At 37.7% G+C, this 17,611-nt stretch overlaps 1 protein-coding gene across 1 annotated transcript in view; it reads right to left on the bottom strand.

Annotated features, from left to right (window-relative positions):
- Positions 1-9,536: 9,536 nt before the first annotated feature.
- The window catches only part of TACR3 (tachykinin receptor 3), a 36,029-nt gene continuing 27,954 nt past the window's right edge, over positions 9,537-17,611 (bottom strand). Inside the window, exons 4-5 of the mRNA XM_027635901.1 lie at positions 13,276-13,472; positions 9,537-10,388 (exon numbers count right to left, since the gene is read on the bottom strand). Coding sequence (XP_027491702.1) covers positions 10,073-10,388; positions 13,276-13,472 — 513 coding nt within the window. The 3' untranslated portion in view covers positions 9,537-10,072. The remainder of the gene's footprint in view (positions 10,389-13,275; positions 13,473-17,611) is intronic.

Below are 17,611 nucleotides of genomic sequence, written 5' to 3'. Positions count from 1 at the left end.
GGTGTTATTTAAAAGCATTTATATTTATCATTGAGGGGCACAATGCACTTTGGGAGAAACATAATACAAACACATAACTATAATCATTAGCTACTGTTTGCTGCTTTTGAATCTGTTTTTTTTATTGTTGAGTACCAAAGCATATTCTGCAATTCTCATCCTTAAGATTATGAACAAACTGAATTATCCCCTTTTAATCTACAAAATTTGAGACAAGCCTTCTAACAAAAGAGAAGGAGGAGCTGGAGACTAATGTTTCTTAACTTTAATGGCCTAACTGTACCACACTCTTCTTATGGAGGTCAGAATACTTTGGTAGGACCATTTTCAGGCTTCCTTAAAAGTACAGTCTACACGTAATAGTCAACTAGAGGAGCAAGAGAAAAGAAGCAGAATTTACATATGTGGGCAGAAGCTGATGATGAAACTGATGGTTCTAACATTATTTAATCTACTGGAGAAAGACAGGAAACTCCAGATATTTCAAGAGACTGAATTTTTTATACGGCATTAGTGTGATTTTGTGGAGCACTCTGCCAAGCTGTGAAAGAAGAGATCAAAATGCAGTTTTGATTAATCATCTCATGATAAAGTCTGACCCTGTGCATCAGTAACTTGTGAAAACAAGTTAATTGCATATGCTAATCTAATTTGTGTTCAAAGTCCTAGGATTTTAAAAGCATCCAGCTGATGTTCAGCTGTTATAAGTGTCGGCTGCTCTTAGGAAAGTTATGCTGCTTTTTTGGGGATTGGCTGAAGTATAAAAGCTGATCCCTGCATGGACAACAAAATTCTGTGCCTTTTTCTTCAATCTAATTAAATAACCCCCAGGAAGAGACAGCAGATGAAGTTTCTTCTTAGTTTGGGGAGAAACTATATAACATAAAAAAAAAGAAAAAAAGGAAAGAGAGAGAGAGGAAAGGCATTGTACAAACTGGGAGAAGGGCTTGAGAACTGGTAGCACTACTGCATCTAGACTAGTGTGCTTGCTGCCTCTCTGCCAGGTAGACACAAGTAGCTCCAGGTGAGGTTCATGCCTCCTTGCCTCATGATTTATTGCTCGCAGCACATCAGTGTGCAGGCTCCTTGTTCTGTTGCCTGAGCTGTATGTTAGAATTAGTGCCTTTGGTGTTCCCCAACACCGCTGAACATCTGTAGAGAGGCAACGATTTCCAAAATTTCTAATTCTGGGATGCAAAAGACAACTTCTTATTCCAATATATTTGTTCTATTTTTCTCTATCCTTAGCTTCAGGCAGAAGCTGTGGGTCTTGCAGAGTTAACAGCCCTGATATGTATTCTATCTCCTTAGAAAAGTTAATTTAGTGTTTGACCCTGATTACTAATAGCTCTCGCAATGATTGGAAAGGTAGAATAATATTAACAGTACTTTGTCAATTAAAACATGAAGACCTGTTCTAATACATCCAGAAACATTGTGGTGCCCTGTGTAAGAAGAATGTAATTTTTTTTCTATTTTCAATTACCCCTAAAGCCAAGGGCTCATGGGTATTTTGGTACCTGAACTCCAAATTCTTGTATCACCTCCTCAGAGGCCTCAAAAAAATTAAGACCCTTCTGTAATTATTAGTCCTCAAGATAAATTTATTCAGTAGAATAGGAACATGCATTTTGGGCTGAAGATCATATTACATTGATTAGGCAAATACTGACTCAGATCCCTTCAAAGCCATATATCAAAATTATATGATTAGCACACTTTCCTCTATCATGTCAACCTCTGGCACATCCCCATGGGTTTCTGTGGAAATACCTGCCAGTAGAAGAAGGTGAGGAGATTATCAGCATCCAACTATTTAGTTGTCCCAGTGTCTCATTTCTGAACTTCTGTTGACTGTTTGTATATCACTTGAAAATTCTTGCAAGGACCTGAGCTCTGTGAATGGGCCCCAGACCCACTACTGGGAGTCCAGGGAGCACTGGGAAATGGCATAGTTCTTTTCCGTGGATGAAACTCATAGATTTTGTTCAGGGTCCTTTTCTTTTTCTGGAACTTGTGTAGCTATGCATTATTTGTTCTAGTTCAAAGAATTTCTGTGTAACACCCACCTTGGTATGTCGCTGTGGCAGGCACAGTGGAATTGCTTGGCAAAAACCAATTTGAATTAGGACATGTTGCTCCTGCCTCTTTCAGGTCTTTAGGTCTACATTGAGAAGAATTGTAGAGCTCTGTGTCAGAGCTTGCAGAGGTGCAGCTATGCTTGGAAACCTGTCAGATTGCATCACAGCTCCCTCGTGGCCTCAGGGTCAGGCTTCTTTTGGGTTGAAGCAAGGAGAGGTTGCTCAAAGATCTTGTTATGGCAGCAAGAGAGGAGGTGGGTAGGGTGTGTGAAGATTTTTACCATTTCCTTTTTTGAGAGCTGGCAAATGGTTAGACTGTTTTTTTCTTTTGTATACACTAGGAAGATAATTGCTTTGTAATGTGGAAGTAAGTGTATGTGCTATGAGTGGGGTGTGTGTGATTAGGGATACTAGAAACAGTCCAGCCTTGGCAGCGAGGTAGTTTGGTAGTCTGGTAATTTCAAGGTAAATTTTAGCTTTCACAAGATCTCTATGTTGACATGTCTGTGCTATTTTTTGCACCTAAGCTTATCTGCTGCTAGCTCTGAAGTGTCCATAAGTCCTATTAGTTTTAGGGTGATTACATGCCTAATATGCTATGAAAAGTAGTTTTGGGCCTGGGGACAAGCTTCTTAGCTTGCCGTCTCTTTTCTTTGTTGGTACTGGTTCTGCTGCCCCCTACATATTGGCCTGGTTAGGTGGCAGGAATCGTACTTAGTAGCCTTGAGGGTGCTGGGATTCAAGGCTTGGGGTGAGAAGTGGAGACCTCAATGCTTCTGTGATTCTATGATCACTTCCTTTCTGCGCTGTAGAAGTTGCCAATCTGCAGAAGAGCTACTCCAGGTGGGTCACCTCACCTGGCCTATCACTTCTTGGCAATACACTTGTCTAAGTGTTTCTAAGGTTGCAAGCTCAAACAAAATGAATGAAGGCTGAGATATCCTAAAACATAATTCTGAATAAAGAGCTTCCTTTGTCTAGTGTAAGGCCCTACTGAATGGAGCTTCAGGTCAAGACAAAGCTGTATCTTTGATCTTGGAGGTGTTGCTGGCTGCCTTAAGTTTTTCAGTTTGCATACAAGAGGTAAGTATCAGTATTGTAGACAGGAAAGACCTGCTGGCTGGACTGCTCTTTAAAGTCCTTTGATGCTGGAGGCTTTCCCTGTCCTTGGTCAGACTTCATCTGGCAAAACCTCTGGCAACTGGAGATGCTCTCCAGGAAGTTCTCTCTTGCATTCAGGAAGGAGCTTGCCTGAAGTCGTGGTGTATAGTACAGTATAGTACCTACAGACTTGATTTATTGTTACTCTCATTTGAATTTGTGGACAATGTTGTAGAAAAGCTGATGAGTATTTCAAGTGTTAACAGATTTGTAGGATTTAATAGGTGAATGCCTACTGATGAAATGACTGGGGTTTTGTTGTTTGGGTTTTTTTTAAAACTAAAGCAAGTGAATCCAAGCAAGCTGGGCAACAGCAATTTTCAAAGTAAGTGTGCTCCAGGAATATAATTTCTGGTGTCCCTTTTTCTGTTTGCATCACAAATATTGCAGTGAAAAATTCACTACTATGAAACTTGGGAAAAGTGATTCCAGAGGCTATGTTACAGAGTATTCATAACAGGCAAAATTGATATTTGTAAGTGTAACCCTTTGTTTTGGGAAATCTGATTCCAGTTGTAATCCAATATTGCATGTTTCAGTTTTATAGATAGAAGAGAGGCAATTCAATTAGCCAGTAACAGTATTCCATGTGATATGTGAACCCATCTAAAACAATTTGTATTTAAATACCCACAGCAACTGCTCATGGACTGATAAAGAATTATCTTTGACTGCTCTCAACAGATCATTTTGAATTATGAACATAGAACCACTCAAATTTTCTCATGAACAGGAAGATGCAAATTGAACTGAGTGCATTACTGAATACAAGGAACTTGCACAACATTTGTAAACAGTGGTGTATCCTAAACAGTGTCTCCTGCATCTGTTGTAGCAATATGTGGAGGTATTCATTAACAAACAGCCCATAGTAACTGGGACTCTAAATTTAAACTCTTCTTGAATTAGAGGAAGCAGTACAGCAGATTTAGATTTTTTCCTGAAATGGGACACTTCAAAAGCCTTGACATAAATGCAACAGGAACAAGTTTCTCTAAGCTCTGTAGTTCCTGGAGAGGACAGCTTGAAAGGTTTTGAAATTTGTATCAGTGAAATAGGTTCTTCTTCACTGATGCAAAAGAAATTCCACTGTATTAAAGGAGAAACACCCACATCCAAAACACTTGAATTTTTTTATTTAGATAATAAACCACCACCTTCTGCGAACTGTTTTGCTCTCCTTTTCTGTATTAGTTTCTTTAGTAAGTTATTTTAAAAAATATGTATTAATATTGATCAGTGACCTTCCTCAATGAGCACATTTAGTTACCAGATGTAAACATGCAGCTAATAGGTCATGCTGTGCAGGTCTGCCAGTGCCTCCCGACCTTGACAATAAGCCTTAAGTGGACTGGAGGGAAGGCTGTCAAGGGTTTTCTGCTGAAGAGATACAGGCTGCAATCTACTGAATGCATCATGCCTGAGTACCCTGAGCTTGCTCAGATTTATTTTTTCCTCTTAAGATGATGCTTTTATATGGAAGACCGTTGCGAATCCTGATTTAGTATTCTGCTGACTACACCAATTTGTCATGAATGAGTGGTTTGGGCAGCCTAAAGAATCACTGTCAAAGATACTGACAAAAGCAAGTTTTAATATAAATTTGTGCAAGTGTGACAAAGTTCAATGGCAAGGTTTGCTTTAATACTTACTATGTAGATGAAACATAAAAAGGAAAATTGGCTTAAAATCACTTTAAAATGATCTGCATGGAGACCAAGGATGGAAGTGATAAAGGTGCAAAAGGATAAGGAAGACTCTCCCGTGAGTTACAAGGCTCAGAAAGGACCACCTTGCTAAACTTAGCCTCAGATCCGATCAACATTTATATTTAAAGGGTTTAAGTAGCACTTCTTCAATTGACTAATTCAACATTTATAAAGTGATTCAATAGAATTGACTACAGCTACAATAGTACCTTAATTATAGCTCCAAGACAACAGTATTTATGCTATACTTGCTATAGAGTATTTAAATCAATTCACACACACACACACATACGCACACACACAGAAGTATACGAAGATATCTGTGAAAAATTCCCTTTGAGTTCAGTGAAATACCCATATTGAGTGCTTTGGCTTTTCTCAGTGGATGAGGGTTGAGCCCCAAGGAGCAGGAGGACTTTATCAACCTAGGCCCTGTCATCAGCTTTAGGCAATTGTCCTCTAGCTGTCACAAATGTAAGAGTGTGCAAGCTCCAAGAGGTGTCCCACTCTGACAGAGATGCTGGCACATCCCACTGCAGTCCAGCTCAAACGGCCTCACTTGGGTTGCCTATTTATAGGGTTGCAAGATGGTTTACTTTAGTCATCTATAAAAGTTTTCATCCTCAGGTCAGTCATTACTCAAGTTTTCAAAACAATTGTAAATTGTTTCCGATACAATTTCAAATCGTTTCCAAAACTCCAGCCACAAAGGCTGGGGACAGAGTGTCTGGAGAGCAGCCAGGCAGAAAGGGATCTGGGAGTTTGGATCGACAGGAAGCTGAACATGAGCCAGCAGTGTGCCCAGGTGGCCAAGAAGGCCAATAGCATCCTGGCCTGGATCAGGAACAGTGTGGCCAACAGATCCAGGGAAGTGATTCTGCCCCTGTACTCAGCACTGGTGAGGCCACACCTGGAGTACTGTGTCCAGTTCTGGGCCCCTCAGTTCAGGAAGGATATTGAGGTGCTGGAGCAGGTCCAGAGAAGAGCAACAGAGCTGGTGAAGGGACTTGAGCGCAAGTCCTATGAGGAGAGACTGAGGGAGCTGGGATCATTTAGCCTGGAGAAGAGGAGGCTCAGGGGAGACCTCATCACTCTCTACAACTCCCTGACAGGAGGTTGTAGCCAGGTGGGGGTTGGTCTCTTCTCCCAGGCAACCAGCAGTAGGACAAGAGGGCACAGACTTGAGCTGTGCCAGGGGATGTTTAGGTTGTATATTAGGAGGAAATTTTTTACAGAGAGACTAATCAGACATTGGAATGGGCTGCCCAGGGAGGTGGTAGATTCACCGTCCCTGGAGGTTTTTTAAGATGGGACTGGATGTGACACTTAGTACCACGGTCTAGTAACCGAGGCAGTGTTGGATCAAGGGTTGGACTTGATCTCAGAAGTCTTTTCCAACCCAGTTGACTCTAGGAGTCTATGGTTCCCCTGGGGCTACAGTTCAGGGAGGAAAGTCCCAAGGTTATTAAGGAGTGACTGATTGTGCTCTTGTCTTTCACCTCAGTGATGTTCCCAGCTTAACCATGCAAATGTTCTTGGTGTGTCAAGGGATGCTTGACCACCTAACTTGTCACACAAAGGCCAATGCCCACCAGGGATTCCTGAGGTTGTAGAGTGTCCTGAGGAGGGGGTGGGGAGGAGAATGGACCACCACAAAGACTTGTCACAAGATATTGTAAAACTTCAAAAAATTAGTTTGAAGGTCTGTGTTTAAATATAGACATGTTTAACTCTTTTGTTGTTTGGTGAGAGTTTTTTTGTTTGTTTGTTTGGGTTTTTTGTTTGTTTTTTTTTTTAGATTTGATTGCTTGGTTTGTGTTTTTTTCCTGTTTGTTGTTGTTGTTGTTGTTCTGTTTCATTTTGTTTTTTGTTTTTTACAAGTTTAGTCAATGTCAAGGGAATGACAGGGAAAACTGATGCTGAATATTCTGTCTCTGGCAATGTGAAAGTTAAACCTGTCCTCTACTGAGGGAACCTCCCTACAAAGTGGCAGTTTAGGGAGCCATGAAATCTTTTCAATATATAAATATTTTAGAGACAGACGCCAACTGGAGCCTGGGTCAAAGTACTAGAAAATCTTGTACCTGAGAAGGACTAATGTTTCAGAAGATTTTCAAGATCAGAAGACCTTTCCTGATGCTGTTGAATTGTAGCTGTTTTGGAGTATTATTATGCCCCCCTAGCAAGAAGCTATCTCTGTATCTGTCTGTTCTCTTTAACTCACCTCTCAGTAAAAGTTAAGAATGTGAAATAAAAGTTGCAGTACAGACATGAGGCTGCTACAGTGCTGCACAGCAATCCCCCAGAAGCATGTACTCTGTGTGCAGGCTGCTACTTTGAGCAGTCTTACTGGCACAAAATGAGGATGTCCTGATGTGCTCTACACTCAGTGAGGGGTGTCAGGAGTCCTATAAGGAATTTTATAGTGACCAGGACTCTTGTTGAAAACATTTGTTCAGAAATAGTAATTCAAATGGAATTTGCTGTCAGTCACAGCTTTTGCTGTGCTACTTGTTGAACCCTTGTGTAACCCTGCACATTTTTCTGGGCTGAGAGAGATGGATTTACACCATGTATCACTGTAATGTTCCGTTAAAGCAATGCTGTGATTGCAAGCACGGATTTCTTCATTTGTTGTCCAGGAATATCCTATAACTTCAGAGTAGAATTACAGGAATGATGAGGGTGTTTTTGACACCCCTAACCCACCAAAATATAGTGAGATGATTATAAGTGGATTATTTGTGCAAGAGGTCATATCATAAAACACTTAGGAAAGTGAAATTGTGTCACTGAAGATACAAGTATGAGGAAGTCACCATTACTTTCTTGATATTTGTCAACCAGGGATCACAAAAGTTATATGAAGATGATTTATGATGCTGTAGTGTTATATACAGCTTTTTCAAACTTATATTCTACATTTAAAACCAATAAATTCATCTCACTACAAACTTATATTGTTCAAACTTATATTGTGTATTGATGTTTGTCAACACTGAATTTGTAATAACCACAGTTAGAAAAGACAGATTATTTAACAAGTATACATTTTCTCTATGCACGTTCCTCAAAAGTTGTGCATGAGCAGACAGAGGATTTCACAGCATGCATTTATAATACATCACCACCAGGTTAATATGCTTAGGGTCATTTTTTTCTGTGTGTGTGCCTATCCTGGATCTTCTCAACAGAGTTGTTAAACACCTTGTGAAGGTTTTTAAGTACTTAAAACAGATTAATTAAGGGGAAAAAAAATTTTAAAATATTTTATAGGCATTGCATGACACTCACTGGATGACTACACACTTTTTAAAAAAAAAGAAAGGAAAAGTGAGAGTACAACAATGGCTTGATGAAAACCAGCTGTTTCTTTTGGGAACACAGACTGTTGAAAAGCGTGGACGGACATTTAAAAGGAAAGTCATCAGTGAGCAAAGCTCTTTGCTTCAGCAGATTTAAGATCAGGCCTTGGATAGGAAAAGTGTGAGTCTGGAATTGTGATCCATTTTTATCAGAGTACAATACTCTGTGACCAGGTTCTTCAGTTATTCCATGCAGGGAGGGTTTAATGTACCAAGTTTACATATTTGAGGATATTTTACCTTTTGCAGGATTTTGATTTAGTAAGTGATACCACAGTGCACTGAAATCACAATACAAATACAAATTACACTTAGCAGAATATAGCAATTGACTATACAGATGAATCACAATACAAACATGATTCTTGTTACTCGTCTCTTATGATATGCTCACTGTCACAGTTCTGATCATCCCCAGTCACTGAGAAGGAATGTGGACTAAAGCCAGCTCCAGCTTTTCTCTCTTCAAACTTCTCTTTGTTAGTTGCTCAGCTTTGGTACTGTGTTGGGTTCAGCCAGATCTTACTGCCCTGTGCTGGTTTGGCTAACGCAGGAAGACATTCACACGCATCTGCTTATGTTTTGATTAAGTATTTGAGAACAAACTATCACGCAACCAGCTGATCCAGGCAACTGACACAGTCATTTAACTAAAACAAAGTCTGTTCTCTGGTCCCTTTTTTACTACATTCAGCTTTCTTTGCACTTTGCAAAATCCACTGATGGTCAGTGGATTTTGGCTGAATTCGCTGGGAAAGTGTCTAGGTAATAATACCTAGCATGTTTTCAGATGCAGGCAGAGGAGTATTTTTACATACATCAACCTATGGAAAATTTGTGAAAATAGCCCAAATATTTTTTTTCCTGGTGAAAGTTTCTCATACTGAAACATGTTACTTTATCTCCTGCAGAGAAGAGTCCATTGCCACAGTGGTATTTTTCTTATATATGAATCTCCAGTTTAAAACCTTTTGACCTTTCTCACGTCAATCAGGAAGGTTCTGTTAAGGTGGCTGAAGGCAGATCTTACACTTAACACTGAGATACAAAGCCAGAGGACATTTATCAAAGCAGTACATCCTACTGGAAGTTAACATTTCATTGGAGTATAATGCTCAAAAATATGGAAACTTTGGTAGAATTTAACTTAGTCATTTAATTGGTCATGCTCGCATGTTTAATGAAAACGTTTTTCTTATATATTTGAAAAATTATACTGTTGCAGACAGAGCTGAACTTCATTCACTTGCATTTTGTCTATTTGCCTGGAAATAGGGCTAAACTGTAAATTTAATAGACTTGGGGCTCATTAGATCTTCATTATAAAGACATTTTTTATCAAATCTCATGTAATTTTGTTACTGTAGAGTTAATACTCTCATAATAGAAAACATCGTACATTTCAGCTTCAATAAGTAAAGAGGCCAGTTACACTTCAGTAAGTAAGACATAAATGCCACAGGTCAGATGCAACTGAAACAATGTTTTTTATGCTGTTGGCTTATTTTGGATAAGCCCTACAGACATTGTTGTGTATAAGGTGCAATTGTGCTTTTGGACTGAGGCATATGCATGTCTTCGAATTCCTCTTTCTCTCCAAAGCAAAAAAGTAAGTGATACATAAAAGTCTCACAACATTTATAGCTGGGATTTGTCAGTGGAATCTGTTTTGCTTTCCCGTGGTGTGAATATCTAGTCCCAAAGTAGGAGACAATTGTCCAGTGCTGCCCATCTAGCAGCTGTCACCATGAAATGTTTAGGAATAAGCATCTGCTGAAGTGTGCAGTGAACTGATGAGACTTGAGGCTGTGGAGACGGTCTTGGAATTCCTCTGTGAATAACCATTAAAATTCAAGTCCCTCGGAGGTGCTCTTTTCTTGTGGCTGGCGTGCATGCTGTCTCCATCATTAGTGTCGAACACCACTGTCATGCTGGACTCCATTCTGGACACAGCATATAGGCTACTTTGCCGGGTGGGATGAAACCGGGCTGCCTTGAGCTCTAGCTCCTCATAGCTGGACACTTCAATGAAGGGGCACCAGCGGAAAGCTTGCTTGAAGCCAGCTCGGAACCTAGGAGGAAAGATGCTTGATGAACGCCTGTGCTTATGAGACCCAGCCACATGCCTCCATCTGAAAACATAACTGTGCTGGTAGGATGCTGATTCTGCTAGTTACCCTGTCCCTAGTCCTGGATGTGGTGAAGTCAATGGGAGTTTCCTAGACTAAAGTCTGAGTAAGGTAAAAAAAATAATGGTAACAGCTTTCAGTTTCCGGTTTTCTATATGCTTTACCTGCATTTCAACATTGGTATTTCCTTGATAATGAATTTCCTGTCCTTTGCCCGTGCCTAATTAAACAAACACCAACTTTCATAGAACTGTCTTCATAGAAATTGTTTTGGTTTGACCTCTGACGAAATCTGCACCTACATTTTCATCTTCTTTCATCAAGAAACTTCATAATATTCTTTTCTCTAAAATACCATCCCAGTTTCCAGATTCCAACATCCCTTCTCTGCTTTCCTCTTAGCAGAGATGCTTATATGGGAATGATGTAATGACTAATAACTGTTCATTTAAAATATTTAGAAAATAATTTTTAATAATTAAAGAGGATCCTAGAAAGTTGAAATTTGATTGTGAACAATGTACAAATGGGAATTTTGAGGCTTTAGTGCATTAGTGCTTGCAATATTCGTACAGTGTTATTTTATTTCAATGCAGAGGCAGAGGTTTACTTAAAGACTATCATTACTTTTTGTTTGTAGAAGTTTAATATATTAGAAAACCAATTCCCTGTATATTTATGTGTAAGTGGAAAAAGAACATCTTTTCACCTAGACCTAAAGCTTATCAGACTTTCTCCCTTGTCTTGCTTCTCTTCTCAGTGTTTATCCTGTCTGTAAGCTTTTTGGAGCAATGGTTCAAATACCACAGTGATGACTGCAAATAAAAATTCAGATTAAATTTTCAGTGAATATTGATTGATCTTACAGGAGTAACTTTCTTTCCTCCTCAATTTTTTCAGTTTGCCATGGGGTTCTTGCATGATGACAGACAAACATGTAGCTTGCTCTTCAGCATTGCTCTGTTTACATGCAGTTCACATTATGGAAAGATATTGAAAGAACCTCTGATGGCAATAGATTTAGTGAAGGGAACTGTAAAACCTAAACATGTTTAAACTGTATTACTTTTCTTGGCTCCTTCCATCCTCTTTCGAATTCAGGGCATGTTTTTTCCTCATCTTGAAAAAAATGTCTCTTTATCTAGATATGTAAGTAATATCCTAATTAGCCCAGAAGATGAGACTGGTGGTAGGTGTTATAACTCTGTCTGATACTAGGTCCAGCAGAGGTAACAATGCTACATGAATTGATCTGACTCCTGGCAACAAGCTCTATTTTTCTACTAAATGAAAAGGAAGCAGATGTTCCGGCTTCTTGATTTCAATATGGAACTTAATTATAAGAAAACTGTCAACAGTATTTCATTCTTGCATTAAATTCTGAACAGGGCGACCTTTAGTGTTTCTCAAAATTATTGGTTTTTCTTTGGTTGTATTCTTTAATCCAGATATTTAATTTTGCAGTGTATGAATGTCAGTGTAAGTCACATCAGAGATACTAATTTTTTATTAATGGCTTATTTTGTAACAGTGTCATAAAAAGTTTTTGAAGAAAATAGAATTGTTTTAGAAGTTTTATCATAGTAATTGGGAAAATATGAGGTCTCATCCTACTTTGCCTTTGATTTTGCACACACTGGAGACTGAAATTTGCTTTCTGTTGAAATTACCGGGAAATATGCCATTTGAGTAAGGGTTTTTTCTGGCATGCTAAAACTTTACCTCTTCTTTAAACAGCTATAAGTTATCAAAAGGGGCAGAAGGCTGTATGAAATCAGGCATTACCTTACCTTTTTAAAAGATCATGAACGTTAATTATCATAGGTTATCTGGGAGGAAGACTGCAGTGTTTTTACACCCATAACATCTTGTCAGGATTTGTTTGCTTCATTTTAAGTTACACTCCTTTCGTCAAGTATTGCATGATCTTTAGGGGTTTTTAGAAATAGTTTGCAAAATTGGTATGAAGCTTGTCAGTAATTAAACTTGACACTGGCTGCTAATTCAAAAGAGATTTAAAATAATATTTAAGATTACTTATTAATATGAATAATGATTCATATTAACTGAATTTGTGAAATGACTTGTTGTTCTTGGTGATGTTTGTCAAGTAATACTGGAAGAAATACTGAAGAACAGGACAGCCAGGATGATACTTGTTTAGATCCTGTTCCAACAAACTGAAATGAAAAACAGGAGTTCATTCTGCAATGCAGTAGTTTCGTACTAGCAAATATCTGTGAAATCTCATCAAACTCAACAGGTGCAGTGCCTTTGAAATTCTGAGCATAATGCATTGCTGTCAAACAGTACTGTAATTTAGGTGTTGAGTAATGAGAATGTAAATATTTGTTTTATTAGCCTGTTGCACATCTCAGAGCACGGTCGAAATCTAATGTTGAGGTGTACAAAACACAGTAAATCACATTCTATATTATATCCTTCCAGCATTGCAAAACAAAATTGGAGCTACGATTAGTTAGTGAACATACAGATTGCACTTTATATCACTACTGACTGTCTTTACTTTGTTATTTTAATGTTGTGCAAGCCAAAATATATTAAAATGCTATAGATTTTTGAATTTTGCATATGGAAATAGGAAGGGGTGGGTTCAGAAAACTGAATTTTGCTCTGAAATACTGGAAGCACACCTTTGGGTTTTTTTGGTATTCATTTCAAGTAGAAATCTAGAGAAAGTTTTTTTGCATTTTGTTTTCTTTCCAACTTACCGAAAACTATTCAAGTGAATATTCTTCATCTTTTATCCCATTTAAACCATTTATATTCTCATTGAAGTTATGCACATCATTTCATAATTAGCTCTTACCTCTTATTAAGACAGCAGTAGATAATGGGATTGTACATTGTAGAGCTCATGGCAAGCCAAAAGCTGGCTAAATAGATTTGCTGAATGTATTTCCACCTATTTAATTGTTGATAGATACCAGTGACTATGAAGTAAATGTGGTAGGGCAGCCAGCAGATGGCAAATGTCAGCACAACCACAATCATCATTTTTACCACCTGAAAGAAAGAAGTAATGATATTTAGCCTTTTTTATTTGGATTAGCATTTCAACATCCATTAAAAATGTTCTTGCAATTGATTATTAGAGTTAGTCAAAGAAAAGATGAATACGTTTTTATATGATTTCCCTCTTAATCTGACTCTCTTAATTATTTTTTTCTCGGCTGGAGATTCTCTTTTTCCTAAGAAAAATAACGTGAACATCTTCTCTAATTTTATTTGTATTGATTCTTACAAGTAATATATTTACTACCTATATTTGGCTATCTAAAATATCACTTTCTTTCTGTACATCTCATCATGGAACAAGTTTACAGGGTGTTTTATTTGGACACCTTGTTTCAGCCTTTATTGACCCTGATGTCTTTTGCTATTGTGGTCAGCAAGTATATTTCTTGTCCCCAATTATTAGATATGATTTGAGTAACACTAGGTTGTAGGAAATGAGCAATTGCAGTATCCTGTCTAATTTCAGAAGCTAACAATTCCCTTGGCTGGTGATCCTAATTTGTTGTTTTCTGCAGTCATCATAACATCTGTTAGCTACCATAGTTTCCATTAAGCACAAATGAAGACAAGCTCTGCTTTTTGCAGGAAACACTTGAAGAAAACTTGCAAGTCATGTAAAATTTTCACTCCTGTCTTTCCCTCTTCAGCTGTGTCAAGTACTAGCCCAGCTACCATTTTCAGCACAATATGTCACACATTTACACCACAGGTTTTCTTTTTGTGGCTAAAATGAAACCAGACATGCTGGATCTGTGCTGGGAGGTCTCTTGTTCATTTTTATTGTGAATACTGAGGAATAACAGGGATCTCTATGAACAGTCTCTTTATTTTCTCTGTAAAAAATGCTGTTTCCTACTGTTTCTAGTTTTACCAGAGGGAAAAAACCAAAGAGCTAAAATTTCCCATACTTACATATCTTTGGTTAATATTTTTATAACATTTCAACGGACATAATTACATCATTTTACATATAAATGTTATGGTGCCCTCCTTAACTCATATTTCACCTTCCTATAAGAAAAATAAAGCAATTTTTCATTTAATATCTGGTCCCAGTTAACATCTTTCCTGCTGGCTGGGACTGTACTGTACAAGATTTTGCTTACAGGAATACTTATTATTGCTAATATATCTATTGATCATCGCTACCATGTACAAAAGGGACATCTGACCCCACATACAATATTATTAATATTCGGTTCTTCTAAAGCACTTTTCATCAGTTAGTTGGAAATCACTGCAGAAGGAAGATTGGTATTATTATAAAAGAAGACAACACACTGAAACATAGTGTCGCTTTCACCTTTGGTAAGTGTACATCTGTGTGTCTATATGTAGGCATAAATAGAAGTTTATGGGACTGTATAAACAATTTTTTGGGGTCAGGGAAGAGGCTGTGACTGTATATGAACAGACATTTCTGGACTAAACCATGTATTAAAATGAAACCATAAAAATATGTTGTCAAATCACAGTCTATCATTAAGTGACATCTCTTTTTCACTGGTTTGGACATAACTTCCATTATTCTTCTGCTGTGGATTTACACTTGTGCCTTGCACACATTTTACAGGTAGAAGACTTAACTCCATAGTTTTACTACAATACTTCTGCGTCCATCGATTTATAGGTGCCCTTTGCTGGTTGCTGTTTTTACAGATATGCCAGGAATGATAAGTATTACCTCAACATTGTTCGGGACTTCAGTAATTCCAGAACACTTCAGAACCTAAGGACTTACTTTGTTATTTAATTAGCAAATCTAACAGTACCAGCTGTCCATGTAAAATTATTCCTAGAATTATTCATAATTGGAATATCATAGGTACTAAATGAAAGGATTTTTGTCTCCAAATTTTCAAAGTGTAGACAGGGAAATCTGTATTTACGCTGAATATTTTGTCTGTGCAGTGCTGAGAAACAAAACAGTAGAGCTTCCCAGCAAATAATGTATCTTAATCCTGTTGAACACTGTGTCACTCGTGTCACAGAGAGGTTAGAAATCACAGTAAGTGTGTAGGTTGCCAGTTTGGCATACTCAGTTGTGTTAACAACATTTTCCAAAAGAAGGTTGGTTGTCTTTTTTCTAACGTCCAAATTCTTATTGGCTAGTTTTCCATGTTATATTGAAGGACAAGGCAAGCAGTACTTCAAGAGTAACTTAAAGGACTCCTAAAGCTAATAACCTTCGCAATGTGCACAAAAAATTACATTTTGATTTCAACTGCTGCAAAAATTAACCCCAAATGAATGAAGTTTTGTGTTAAATTACCAGTAAATGTAGTATTTCATGTTTTCTTCAAGGAACCAGAAATCCAAAAATAGCTTTTTACACTACAAGGAAAATCCATATTTTTTGCTCACAATTTTAGGTAATTTGATTTTGGTTTTAAATATTTTAACTTTTTTTAGGTTCTGAAATGCAAAATACTAAATCACCTGCAGAAGATCACATCTTTTCCTGCAAGATTACTGTTTTGTTTAAAACAAAACACTCATCTTTAAAAACAGTGAGATTAGCGTAAGATTTTCTTGTTGCTATTTCTGTCTGGAAATCCATGATTAAATATTAAGTCATCATCATCCTGAAAGCAGAAATTTCTGAAGCAAATAGTTACACTAGACGACAAGCAAAAGATGATTTTAGATGGCCATTAGTGTTTGATTTAATTTGTGAAGTAACAAGTCACTTGAATGACAGATGGTGAAGCACATTACTTCTTAATCATTCAGATTTGCAGCAGTTTTTCATAAATATCAAAAAACATCTAAAATTTACTGTATCATTTTTCTCTCAGGTAAGGATGTATAAGTCTGCATTCCACTGTTGTGAATGGTAATATACTGATAAATGTATGTTTAAGGGGAGACGTAAGATGGGGTTTAATGTGTAAAATGCTTTTTCTTGGAACAAAAAAGTGTGAATTTTTCCAGTAAAAAAGGACATTTAAAAAAAGTCAAAGTTAAGTTGTCATTCTTTTGAATATTCATGTAGTACAATGCACTCTGACGTATTTCCTTAGGAGAAGATAAGTGAGATGTTGCAAGTCTGTGTAGCTTAACATTGTTTGAAACACAGGGCAATTAGAGTTAAATTTGAAGTTAAATGCACAAGTTATGAGAGGAATCAAAAAGCCCCAATCTGTTCTCATTTCATCATCTAAGAATGACTATGTATTGGCAGAAATGAAGGAAAAAAATAAAAAGAGAAAGCCGAAAAGGAGGGAGTTTATTCCCAATGTCCTTTTCTCTTTCAGAGACAGGCACACACAGTGTTCAAGGCCATACCTTGCAGTTTATGGCTGCAGTTCTTGTCCGTAACCTTGGTCTTTCCAGTATTGTTTCATTTCTTGATTATATCAATAACTATGAACAGAAAGTGATGTCAAGGTCTATAAACCCAAGGCACCTTGAATTTCTTTGGTATAAATCCTGAATAACAAGTGCCAGTAAACCATTAATCTCAGTTAGGGCATAGGGAAAAGAAGTGAAACAGGCTAAGTACGAATTTGCCACAAAAACCTGCTTGTCTTTTCCCAGCACATTGTGATGTTTCACTAAAAAGCCTCCAGTGACACTTCTCAGGTTTGACTGCAGAGTATAAAAGACAGCTTCAGTGTTGGGGTTGCTTTTTGGCTATTTAAACCTGTGACTCTGGAAAAAAAAAAAAAGTCCTTTTTAATAGGCCTGTTCTGCTTTACTTTTTTGAGATATTACCGGTTTTCAATTACTTTCCCCTCTGTTCTGTGTCCCATAGAATTCGTTAATAAGGGGTTGCTTCTTGTGCATTAAGAAACATTTGTAAAGTAAGCAAAGAAGAAAACTACTGAATTCACTTGATTAGCTTCAAGTGTAACTGTTCCTACCACCGTTTCACTACACAGCTTTCCAAGATATGAATTGCAGTGAAAATCATCAACCTGTGTCCCAGTGGCACCATTTTCTCCTGGTGTTCTGTTCAATCTCCCTTTGTGGGCAGCATAGCTGGAGGAAAGAGGGCAGTACTTCTGTTAAAATGAACTGTACTGAGTCTCTCAGTTGCGCAACCTTTATGCAAGTCTTGAGGCTAGATTTGTAATAAGATGGAAAATCAGAGTATTTATTTGATATATTGATTTTCATCAGCG

This window comes from Corapipo altera, unplaced genomic scaffold (assembly GCF_003945725.1).
Source record: "Corapipo altera isolate COAL_440 unplaced genomic scaffold, ASM394572v1 22b, whole genome shotgun sequence".
Classification (NCBI taxonomy): domain Eukaryota; kingdom Metazoa; phylum Chordata; class Aves; order Passeriformes; family Pipridae; genus Corapipo; species Corapipo altera.
The sequence above is the reverse complement of the archived record's forward strand: the minus strand, read 5'-3'. Positions and strand labels throughout refer to the sequence as shown.